The 13,247-nt window shown below is 35.7% G+C and overlaps 3 protein-coding genes across 3 annotated transcripts in view; 2 read left to right on the top strand and 1 right to left on the bottom strand.

The window, feature by feature from the left end:
* Positions 1-285: 285 nt before the first annotated feature.
* LOC144349944 (uncharacterized) lies at positions 286-2,893 on the top strand. The gene is made up of 4 exons (XM_085503755.1): positions 286-337; positions 1,287-1,548; positions 1,715-1,790; positions 2,802-2,893. Exons 2-3 carry the CDS (start codon positions 1,289-1,291, stop codon positions 1,785-1,787), a joined length of 333 nt encoding a protein of 110 aa, XP_085359881.1. The 5' UTR covers positions 286-337; positions 1,287-1,288; the 3' UTR covers positions 1,788-1,790; positions 2,802-2,893.
* Positions 2,894-8,183: 5,290 nt separating this feature from the next.
* LOC102806356 (uncharacterized) lies at positions 8,184-11,294 on the top strand. Its single transcript, XM_006815078.3, has 2 exons — positions 8,184-9,328; positions 10,791-11,294. Exons 1-2 carry the CDS (start codon positions 8,300-8,302, stop codon positions 11,178-11,180), a joined length of 1,419 nt encoding a protein of 472 aa, XP_006815141.2. The 5' UTR covers positions 8,184-8,299; the 3' UTR covers positions 11,181-11,294.
* An 863-nt stretch (positions 11,295-12,157) lies between these two features.
* LOC100374114 (3-oxoacid CoA transferase 1-like) overlaps positions 12,158-13,247 on the bottom strand; it is a 36,297-nt gene continuing 35,207 nt past the window's right edge. The window contains 1 exon segment of the mRNA NM_001184843.1: positions 12,158-13,240. Within this exon segment, the coding sequence (NP_001171772.1) occupies positions 13,094-13,240 (147 nt within the window). The 3' untranslated portion in view covers positions 12,158-13,093.

Below are 13,247 nucleotides of genomic sequence, written 5' to 3' on the forward strand. Positions count from 1 at the left end.
TAGTTTGAATTGGGCAAGGTCTGCATTACTCGCAAATGGAGATACTAACAATTACTGGATTGATGGTACTATTGAAGGTAGCTTAATTACATTCAGTGATGGCTTAAGAATGACGGCTGACCCATCATTATTTCACGATAATGAACCCGACGGAAGTGGCTCTTGTCTTCATTTGCGGTAAGATCAAAATACTGTGAATATTTGTAATATTATACTAATAATATGTGTATAGTATTAGTTTTTGTGTTTTTTTTAATATACTGTATGTTCTTATGTTTAAAGGTGGTTGAGTAACTGGATACATCATGCAACAAGCAGCAAAAGTACATATGTTCGGGTAAAGTGTAATTTGAATTATATTTTAATATCTTTGGAAATAATTAGGTACATAATATTGATTTTATTTGGGTTCCGTCTGTGCATTCGTCCCGTCGGATCCATTTCCATTTTCATTTTTCTTTCACATTTCAATCAAACAGTATTTGATAAAATATGGCTGACTGGCGACCATTTAGGTCTCTAAATTTGATGAATTGTGATACTTGAACGTGACCGTTACAGTGTATGAGTCGGTCGATTTCATTCGAACTATGTATCATGATCATACATATTGTGGTTTTAATCTAATCATCTCCATGCAGATTCCTTGCTGATGTTTCACGTGATCAACTTACATGTATGCACACGTTTACTATACTCAGATTGAAACCAAAGGGTAGTGAAATGGCATAGATTTTTTCAAAAAAATGTTTCTCATTTCGGAGAGTAAACAGGGTGATTTCATTCAAAGTATAACCAACAAACTTGGTTGCAAATTCATGCACATCATGATTTTTTTTCGAAATTCCGACACAAAAGAACGACCAGGGACCATATTTTTTTGTTTAGTATCCATGCTGGTGTCTCTGTCTGTGTTTCACTACTTGTTGCATGTACTGCCATTGAGTATTGAGCCCTTCGTGACTTGTTCTGAACGTAGTACTTAACTACTGGCAATACCAAACGGTGACAGTGTCAATGTTTGTTATTATTGTTATTAGTTTATTCCAAATCGTTACTATGCAATTGATAATAAGTTGATGTTATATGGTTTATTAGCATATATTGTGTTTTTGTGTATTAATATATATAAATATATTTATTTTGTTATTTATATTACTGGTTATTGGTATAAAAATCAATTGGCTCAGATATTAGTATACAAGCTTGGAGCTGAAGCCGAGTTTAGAGATGGTTTAATGATAAGTCAATAAAAGTATTATTTATGTTAATGTTATATCACACAGCAATGCCTGTGATTAGTGCAGTCCCATCACTTCCAGGAAATGCTCAGTGTGAATCTGGATCTCTTCACCAAATTACTGATCAAGCCAGTTTGGAACGTGCTCAGGTTGTAATTGCAACAAATGGAGTAAATATAAATTTCTGGGTTGATGGCAGGATTTCAGACAATATAATTACCTACAGTGACGGTTCCAAAATCTCAGTTGATCCGGCACTGTTTCAACCAAATGAACCCGACGGTGATGGTTCTTGTCTCATATTGTGGTGAGTGCAATATATACTTCTTATTGTTGTTGTTGTTGTTGTTGTTGTTGTTTTCAGGGAGATCAGAAACCTCAATTAGGCTCTTTTGCAAAATAATTCTCTTTTATTCAAATCATGAACTTGACTGTTGCGCTACTAAATTGCTAAAGTATATTTTTATTTAAAGGTGGTACAACGGTGAGTGGAAATTAGACGATACTTCATGTAATTATCCTCAAAAGTGTTTATGTGCTGGCTAAACGGTAGGTCATCTAGTAATGAGTATGTTACTGTACAGATTTGGATGTTTGTCAACTCAAACATTATTCTTAATGTGCATGTTTATTCTCACCTTGTAAATTATTTTTTACATGCACATTATTTTCAACAATTGCACATTGATTTCACATATGGAAAATCATGCTTACAACTCCTTCAAGATGGGCTGGATTATAACATGATATAATTTATACTTCAAGCCTATAAAGTTTCGTTTGTGTTTTGTGTTGAGCTCCTTTGTTAAGTACAACAGCAAATATTTTTCGCATTTACAAGAAAACTGAAAACTTGATGGCTTATTTACGTTATTACATGTGATATTAGGTTTTGAGGGCTGTAAGCACACTGAATGAACCAAAAATCATGCGTTATAGACATACCTGTGTAGAATACACTTTGGCTACTCTATTGATATAGGCTGTTTATATTGCTCTTGAGCTGACTGATAACAGACGTACAAAACGTGTGGAGAATACACACGTTTCATACAGGATTACAACTTTTCTGCTTACATGCAATCTGCACCTTCAACATGTACATTATTTGCATCTTGTGTATTTTCAGCAATCGTACATTTCATCTCCGGCATCTGTTCACCAATTATTCACACTGATCACATTATCCTTGTATTATTTGCAAATGCTGTATCTGTTCTCATTTTATTTATTTGTTCACCAATCTAAATATGCACTGTCGAAATTTTGCGAAGAATGAAAATGCTATTTCTAAATTAATAGCACATTTGCGTCAGTTCTGTTTAAATGTTTTAAAATCCGTAGATAGATAGCATTGATGGTTAAATGTTTTATTACCATTGTGTATTTTTTCTCGCACCGTTAATTTTTAATTGTTCTCCGTTTTGCCATGCAGCATATTGCAGTTCATTGGACGTATTGAAAATGTCCACAATATGCAAATGTTCAAAATATGTAATGCAATTTTGTTTTGTTGAGTTGAATTTCCCATGGTCTGATAATCGTTTTCTTTCTTTTCAGGAAGTGGTTGGATAACGGGCAGATAGAGAAAATAGTGTCCAATCTACATGTGTTAGTGTATTGGTAGTAAATAAATAGTAAATCATACCTAATATTGTGATTGTGATATTCTGTGATTATTTTAGTCTAAATGGACATAATTTCGTATTAGTCTTGATCAAATTGAACAAAGAACAATTTAAAATTTTCCATAGCGAAGTCATACTTACCTTACCAAGATTTGATTTAGAGTATCGAATTGTATAAAATCAACAACACTCCAAGGCAGCAGTTCTAAATTTGCTATGGTAGAGTCTACGGGAGATTGTAGTGATGAAAAGTGAGTGGAGTATAGTAAGTACGACTTCACTGTGTAAAATTTCAAATTAACTATGTGTGTATTTTACCAAGCTCAGTCAAACTTATCTTACCAAGATTTCATATTAGATTATCGAATGAACTCAATGACCAGAGTGTAAAAGCAAGAAATGGGTGATCTGCAAGAGTTACTAATTCCGAAAGTAGGAAATAGGTAGTGTAACCACAAATAATATAACTTTAACAGTTAACAAAAAGACAAAATGAAATCTACTCACTTGTAATACTGGTCTGGTCATCTGTTGATTAAGAAGGAATAAGGGAAAGTAGTGAAAACTGATAAATCTAAAGATATATATTCTAAAACCCATATAGGACTTGATGGAACTATGAACAGAAACTCTCAACTCAACAAAAATCAAAAGAACTGGAAAGTACCGCCAGAGGTATATTTTTACTTATTCGCGCAATGTTTCATATGCATACCACCTGCAGATTTGCTGGCTATTGACCAGTGGAAACATTTTGTTTAAAGCCTTTGCTTCATGAGCTTAGTCTGATAAATAATAGATAATTAACACCTTGTAACTAGAAAATGATTAATCGACGCATCTGATTGAAAGTAATACCAGTGTTAACCAATCCCCTGACCTGGTGAATATGAGTCATATAGGAATATGCACGATCGTTCTCTGTGGCCTATCGAACATTGTTCATCTCCATCTGCACTCGTAGATCCAGATGGTGGCGAGTGCATGATTGGAACAGTGCAGGATTCACTGGGAGCTCCCAATGGTCCTGCCTCAAAAGTGATTATTATCTGACAGACTTTGTTGCTAACAGTATCATGTAGTAGTTGTGGAAACCACATTTTCGCTGGCATATTCGCAATATCCGCTCTCAATTGTGACATTTGTTGTTGCGAGTACAACTTGAATCATTGGGAATGGTGGAATCCATGCACGTCTCGATTCACTCACCTTGCTATCGCGTCTATTGCATATTTACCATGGTTCTTGTGAAATGAAACGTACTGTTTAAGCGTTTAGGTTTATTGACACCAGTGTTGTTGTCAATAGGGGTTGACTGGCAAATTGGATCTTGTAGCTGTGCTCGACTATGTAGTTGTCTTATCCAGTTTTCGTAAAAAGTAATAACGTATGAGGCCACAAAAAGTTGGGCACACATTGCCATGCATATCAATGAATCTACACCACCGACAAACTCAGTCATTGTCACCTAGTGCAGGGCTCTGCCCCTGACCATGTCCACCCCACGACCATTCAGTTGGGTTGTTTCATGGGGGGGGGGGTCAAATCAGTTTGACTCATCAACTGCGCATGCACACACATGTGCAGCTGGACTGACACTTCTCTAAGCATACAATACAGTTGATCCAAATCGTCCAACTATCATCGCAGCTGATGCATCCACTACAGGCAACGGTGCAGTATTAATGAAAATACAAGATAATGGAAAACGATGCCCTATTTGCTACGCTTCGCGATCTCTCGGCGATACAGATAAACGATATGCGGTCGTAGAAAAAGAAGTACCTGCAGCAATTTTGGCATGTGAAAAATTCACTGATTATGTACTCGGAATGTACTTCACACCAGAAACAGATCATACACTTCTAATGCCACTTCTTAACACTACGGGATTTACAGGAATGTCACCTCACATACTACACCCCCCGCCACAATTGCCAGTACTTCCAAGTTTAAAAAAGCAACTTAAAAAGGCACTGTAAGACGATACAGGAAAGCACTGATTTATAAAGTAAAGGATCTCAGTTAGTTAAACCACAGTTATATGCAGATAAATGTACACTTGATTCAACAAAGAACGACTCAATCTGAAAAAATCATTAGAATACCAGAACGTTTAGATTCATAGTCATTCACAGAAATGGACAGATAAATAGTTTAGTAGTTAGTTCAATTCTGAGAAACTATGATGTTATATTAAGTGTTAGCTAACTCTAATATTTACAGTTTGTTCAACTTTACTGATGTTGAATTCAGGGAAAACAAGTACTTGTCCATATTGAGAGATATTGCTCTGGAATAGCATTCAAAATCATTTTGAATACATGTATATATATATATATATATATATATATATATATATATATATATATATATATATATATATATATATATATATAACATGATGTATAATAATTATATACAATTTGAATATAATCAGTCAAAGCATTTAAGAGATATGGCTCTAAAAGCCCAATCATTAAAACAAAATGGCCGCCAGTCAGCCATTTTGAATCCAATCAGAAAAATAAAATGACGTAATGTAATGTCTAATGTGTGTACCAAGTTTGAACAAAATCCATCCATAAATGCCAGAAATGCTTGATATTTGATGATTTTTTAGCACAAAAATGACCACCATTCCGCCATTCTGAATAGGATCGTCAAACCAATATATCTGTTTATCTATGGCATGATGTATAATGAATATTTAAAATTTTAACATAATCAGTCAAAACAAGTCGGAGATATGGGTCTAGAAGCCCAATCATTAAAACAAAATGGCCGCTAGACAGCCATTTTGAATCCAATCTGAAAAATAAAATGACGTGCATCAGGAACCCGTAATGTCTAATGTGTGTACCAAGTTTGAACGAAATCCATCCATAAATGCCAGAAATGCTTGATATTTGATGATTTTTTAGCACAAAAATGGCCACCATTTGGCCATTTTGAATATGATTGTCAAACCAATATCTGTCTATCTATGACATGATTTATAATGAATATTTAAAATTTGAACAAAATCAGTGAAAGCAAGTAAGAGATATGGCACGAGAACCACATTCATTAAAACTAAATGGCCGCCAGTCGGCCATTTTGAATCTTATCTGAAAAACAAAATTATTTGCATCAAGGTCCCTTAATGTCTAATGTATACCAAGTTTGAACAAAATCCAAGAAATGCTTGATTTTTAGGATTTGTTAGAACAAAATGGCCGCTATTCGACCATCTTGAATCAGATCGTGAAACAAATTGACGTCCATATGTATAATATCATGTATGATGTATGTGTGAAGTTTGATTGTGATTGGTCCAGGCATTTCTAAGATACAGGTCCGGACGCACGCACGGACGCACGCCCGGACACACGGAGGTCAAAACATACAAGTCCCCGTTTTCGGACTGCGTCCGAACGGGTACTAACAAACGTGGATTCATGAATAATAGTAAGATACTCACTAATACAGAGACGACACTAGTCTTAGAACTTCTTTCAAAACTGTAAGAGGATGTGTAGGATTAAGCATTAGATATCCTCGGGCGGAGCTACGTCACAGAATGTTTTATGTTGCTGAGGTGCGTACCACTGTATTATGTATGGGCTATGGTCTCTGAAAAAGGCTAAAGTCGAGGAAACAGCACAAACTCAGCTATGAAGTAATCCTGGCTATATATCATATCAGAGGTACATTACTTGGGGTTTGTAACTACGGTGACATGATACCAAGATCCTGTCACAATCTCGCTCTCGCATAAACGTTCCAACTCAGAAAAAATGCGAATGCGCATGCCCGAGGTAACTAGGATACTGGGATGTCCAGGTGGATCAAAATAGCTGCCCACGATATGACGGATTACGAGAACTATATTTTCTGTACATTTTCGATGTATTACATTTTTCACTATGATAGTGTCAAGAAAAGTTTATTTTTTTCATTTAATACAAACCTTGAACATTGATATGCGTCATGTCAGAAGGTCGTAGCCTCAGTCTCGCTATTTACAAGAAGAGACTTGAATGGGATCTTGACATGATGTCACCATACAGTACTATGCGAGTTGCAAACCCTAAGTAATGTACCTCTGATCATATATACATATATGAGATACTGGTTGAACTCTGAACAACCGCTTCGCACACGGGAGTCGAAGATATATTTACTTCATTTTTTCGATTTTTTTTTTAGCTCGTAATGACAGAATCAGTCAATTTAGAACTGCCATGTTGGTTATCAGAAATATTTTTGATACATTTTGAAAAACAAATATAAGATGATTTTCCCCCTTTTTCATCCCCTCCCAGTTGTTGCGTAGAGATTCGCCAGGTCATTCTTACCTTACACGAAAAGGGTGAATGCTCATGTGTTTATTTATGCAAATGAAACGATTTCCCCATTTTTCTCATCCCCACCCTGTAGTTGCTAGAGATTCACTAGATCATTCTTTACACGGAGAGGCCATTGACGCTGAAGGTCCTGATTTGTAAGAATCTGAAAAACGCGTTTCACAACTTGTCTCTTATTTAGTTTTATGCGTCATTCAAGATGGCGGCCCCCATATAGTAAATATCGTATTTATTTTATTCATTGACGCTGCAGTTCGGCGTCTTCTACACCGATCTGACGCATATCGCGCAAGGTGTGCCGGGAGTTTGTTCGAAATTTCGAACGTTTCGAAGTCAATCGTCGATTGGCACGTATTTTACGGATATATTTAATCGTTCTAGAGACCTGTTTACTAAATAATGATAAATGAAACTTAGAAAACTTGTAAGAACAAACTGGGCCCAAATTGCAATAAGTTTACGCTGCTAGAGTCTGGTTCGGACGGAGTTCTAAGCGTGATTTTATTGCGCTCAAGGACGTTCTATTTTCGAACTAGTTGAAACCGGAAATAACGCAACTACTTTCGAACTTCAAACACAAATTTGATTATCGTTATTATGTGTTAGTTTCTGTTGTTTCAAAGATTGAATTATGTGTGACAATAATATTTCACTCTATAAACAATATTTCACTAAAAATATGTGATTCAAAGGCAACCCAAATTGTAAAAAGCAATATCAAGTTCCGCGTATAAATACTGTTGTAAAGAGGCGGCGGAGCGGAATTTTAGCCAAAATCGGCTAGTAAGGCGTCATATGACACAGGTTTGTGCTGGGACAGCGCTTCCGGTGACGACACGACGAGTTACCGGCCTCTTGTGGCTTGGTACGCCATGACACTTGAGGCGGGAACCAGCCAACACAGGTTTGTGCTGGGACAGCGCTTCCGGTGACGACACAACGTTGTTTTATTATATCAGATGTGCGCCAGCTGACTGTGGGTTGACCCCTGGTGAAACAGAAGTCTACGGAGGGTCACGTGAGTGATCACCTGACAAATCACTTGATACATTCCTACGTAACACTAAATTGATAATATCTTATGGATTTCAGGGTTATCTACGATGTAAACTATCTCGTACAACCAGATAAAAATATTGAAAGACGGCACAAGAAATCAATTCGACGTAAAAATGGAATGGATAAACATTGTCTTGACTTGTATCTGCCGACACGTCCACTTCCATACGTGTCCCTGAATGGAGGTCAAACATATACAGGAGTGGCTTCTCCTCCAGTCGTAGTTTTTGTACATGGCGGGGGCTGGCGACGTGGAGACAGACAATCTTGGAATCATTTTATGTCCTCCTACGATACTAATTTACTCATGTACTTTTTACAGCGATATTACGGGACATATTCCAATGTCGGCGAGACTTTCGCAAAACGCGGTATCGCTTGCGCCGTGATATCGTACCCATTAAGCCGACTTCAACTTTCATTTGTCCTTGTAGAGATGTTTTTGTCTTTTGTTATGTCCATCGCGTCAGTTGGGATTTTGTTAACGCTGGCAGTTTGTCTTGCTCAATTGTTGCTTTTTATTACAACCGGTAATTTTGGCGTTCAATATTTTGTACAATTTGCAGTGTTTCATGGCGCAATGTCAACCCCTGTATTGTCAACATTGTGTATTTATGTGGGGTTGTCTCAGATCGTGGTATGGATAATCGCACTGTGCCTTCACAGAAAGAACTACCCTTCCTTGCGACCACACTCAGTTGCCTTAATCACCGTATTCGCCGGTCTCTGTGGGTACCTGTGCACGAAATACGACTTATTGAGCATCGAACATTCTATATCTCTGTCGTCAGTGTTGTTGGTATTCTTGTCCCAGGTGATTCTGCTTACGGTCTATTTTGCCGATGTCCCCACACTGAAACACCCATCACAGATAAGATCCATCGCGCAGAGCATACGGTGGGTTCGTAAATATGGAATAATAACCAAACTCTTTAACATTCGTAAATTATTCCTCTGTGGCTACTCGGCAGGTGGTCATATGGTATCGTTTCTAACGCTAAATTCTGATGTTTACCTACAAGAAGTCGGCCTCGATCTCTGCGATATCAAGGTAAGCAAGCGATTGATAATGGGTAGATTCTGGGACAGGAAATGTTACAAAAATAGTGCTAATCATTATTACTTTTGTCCACTTTCTTTTGAGCAAGAATTTTGTATTTCCTATGTAGGATTGTTTTTTCAATTTTTTTCTCAAAAATCACCACCACAGTTACCCAAATAACTAATGGCAAACTTCTAAGACAAGAGCAATAAGAAGAAGTGGGAGTGAGGGCTGAGAAAAGTCAATAAGTTCTGTTTTATCATTATCAGTGACCAACATATATTGCTAAGGGGGTTGACCATTAGAAACTCGTGGTGGCAGAATTATAAAAAAAAATGCACAAGAAAAAATTCTGGAAAAAAAATCCTGCATGGAAAACAAAATTCTGTATGCCTATTTTTTAGGTTTAAAATCTTACACACAGTTGTAATAACAAAAATTAATGCGACTCATCATGGCAAAAAATAATAGCACAAAACTGGGTGAAGAAAAAATATTTTGCACAGTTTTGATTGGTCCACCCACAGGGATTATTATCTTTTCTTCCGCCCCCAACTCTAAGGCTGTTATCAACAGTTTACAAGTAGTTGTCGTTCTGATTATAGATTTACAACTCTTGACTTTATGCAAATTTGAATCGTTTATCACACATAGTAAATGGCCTCTGTTACTACAGTAAGAATAAAGTAACAGAGGTCATATACTACGTGTAATAATAGCATATTCAGGCTAAGCCAAGTATTGGTTAGTTAATATTTAAGCTAATCTCATTGTGTTCATGCTGAGAGGAAACTGGGATTAGCACAGCAAAAGGAACGCCCAAACAAGTTAAAAATATAGAAATATTCAGTCCTTTTACCGGTAACTATGATTCCTACAGATATTTTACAACTGCCTTTTTATAGTTTTTGAAAACAGACAACCTAGACATAGTTCAACCAGGGAAAAGAGTTATTGTCACAAAATGTAGTAAATCGTTCTCATAAAATTAGATAACGCCTATTATATTGCAATATTCATAGGAACTTTCTAGTGAGTGTGCTAACTCCCTGTATGAATCTTGTTTGCCCATCTGTAAAATTGTTAATGTAAAATACTTTATTTTAGCTGGAATTAATTTTTGCTGAAAAGACTTTGTGGGCGTTTTGTGTGGAATTTATTTTAAAATTTTTGACGAGTTCATGTAAAATATAGAAGAAAAAAAATAATTCCAAGCAAAAATAATGTATCTTACAGTATTTTATTTTACACGCATAAAATTTGATAGTATTTACAACTACCGATAAAATAATTGTTTTGAAGTCGTACAAAGTACAACTTTTATTATACATCTCTAATGTTTGCATCAAAGTTTATTACATTAATTTAAACATAATAAAACAATTTAAAAAAAAGAAAAAAAAAAGCCACAAGAATTAGTTTGTGTAAGCTTTGCTTTAAACTTAACATTTTTTTTTTTATATTTTAACAGGGGGTGATATCAATATCTGGAATATACAATCTGCATAGCCTTGCAGAAGGAAGTCGATGTTTACAAGAATTGTATCTCACCCCCACCTTTGAATCCAAACCAAGCTGTTGGACAATTGCTTCACCAGTTACATACATTAAATACTCCCTAAATGATATGCCACGATTTCTCATCACAAATGCCGAGTGGGATTTTGGGCTTGATAAAGATGCAAGAGAATTTGTGATGAAATTACAGAATCATGGTTATCAATGTGAATATCACGTAATAAAAGGCAGCTCCCACTTTAGTCTTGCAATGCTTTTTGGACAAAACGGTCAAACCCTTCACAAAATTTGTATTAGGTTTATTGATACAGTTCTTCAACAAAACAAAACCACAGAGTTATAAATTATGCAAATTAGATAAATCACGATATTGCACACAGAATCCTGTTAACCATCAGCATGTGCCAAAGAAATAACAACAATCATTCTGATTGGTCAAAAGAATTTCAATGACCCTTATGCACCAAGTATTAACTACATGTTTGTATAAAGGATAGTTATTAAGATGACAAAATCATCCCATATTGTCATGGTCGGTATGGGTCCCATAGGACGTGCATTGTTTACACAATACAATTGCAGCGGGAACAAGCTCTGCTCGATAACTTCTTTAGCGCATTCTTTGTGGATGTTATCTCTGGGAATAACATTTTTAATTTGGAAACCAAATTTGAATTTCTCAAATTTAGATCATACGAGTGTCTTTATAATGAACATTTGAGAATTCAAAATGGTTGAATTTGAATCCTAATCAGGTAATATCGGTACATTGTATTGCTTTATCACTTGGTGTATTGCTTAAATTAGAGCAGATTGAAATTTGCATACTTAGGTTATGTTATATACATATTTAGCATGCATGTTATCACAAAGACTTAGAACTAAGCAATGTATAATTATTCAAAGTACTATTATTAATTTTAAATTATTATAAAAGGTGATTTATTTATTTATATTTACCCTGAAAATTGTAATAAATAAAGTTGGATCATGGTTGCCTTGTAAGTACCATATTTTAAGAACCCTGCAATTAGAACAGGGAGTAGGAAAAATATATTATCCAAAAATATTACAAAATATAGTTTCTTATCTACCCCTCCTGTATAATGGATCGTTCTCCTTACCAATAATCTTGGCGCAGTGCAGTGCAGTGCAGTGCAGCTTGTACCAGTGTACATTGTCAATAGAAATAAAGGCTCTGCATATGTGCATTGACAATGTCTACCATTAAATAATGTTTGTGGAGGTCATTAATGAGCAGAGCACTGCAGCTCAGCAGTTATGAAAACAACAAACATAAACCAAACAAGACAACACGAGTCAATTTCACACAAATTTATTACTTTGATATAATCTTAAAATTCCATGACAACACAAAGATAACTCTCACCTAAGCATCATCTCTGCATCAAAGTAAGATATCCTGACCATATCTGCAATTTAAAGCCTGATTTCATCTTTCAAAAACTGATATCCAAATTTGGCATAAAAATGTGTAACAATTTTGTAAATTGTCAGTTTATCATCATTATTACCATTAAAACTATGATTGTGACTTGGAATAATCAGAATATATGTAATAAATCCATGAAACACTGCATACTGGTGATGTTTGCCACAGTTTCACAAACTAGTGTCCGATAACACAAATCACGTTGGATTATATATGGATCACATTCTGCACTGTGCAACATACCTAACCTTGGGACTTTAAAGGGCAGTGGTTATCGCCTCGCATCAGGTTTGATATGGGTCCCACAGTGATGTATATAACATGTGTAAAATACAGTTTTTGTGTAACGACCACTCGCCACACCTTACATACATGTACATAAATACAATATTGCAATAATCTTGATTTAAATCTCTTGAAATTCAGTAAGAGTTTGCAACTCTGATTTGCACCCAAGTAGGTCATTGAAGTTAGAAGCGCAATATTTTTTCCTTGTGTGATATCATAACTTCTAGTCGAGATGTATTTTCATAACATGGTTGCTGTAATAATCATTGAAATAAGTCGGTCAGTAAATCCAAACAACAATGTACAGTCATTACTATTTTTTTTTTAGACATTGAAAGTCAAGGCATGGAAAAAAAAGAGAAATTTAGTCAACAAATTATTGAAAATGCAATGTCTCGTTTAGTTCCTTCACCCTCCCTAGTCATTTCAAATATATATTTAGAATATATTTAATAAAATTCATGGAAGCACACCATCAAAATTGTATATCGTCTTCTTCGTTGAAATGGAATCAGTTACGAATCTTCGACTTGAGCCATTGGTTTCAGGTTTTCTGCTACAGTGAATGTGCATCCGGTAGAGTCAATGATGTCTTCGACAGTAACGCCATCAGCTATCTCCACCAAGTGAAGACCACTCTCACTATCAATGTCAAAGACGCACTGTAGA

The sequence above is a fragment of the Saccoglossus kowalevskii genome, chromosome 9 (assembly GCF_978046115.1).
Source record: "Saccoglossus kowalevskii chromosome 9, keSacKowa6.1, whole genome shotgun sequence".
NCBI classification, from domain to species: domain Eukaryota; kingdom Metazoa; phylum Hemichordata; class Enteropneusta; family Harrimaniidae; genus Saccoglossus; species Saccoglossus kowalevskii.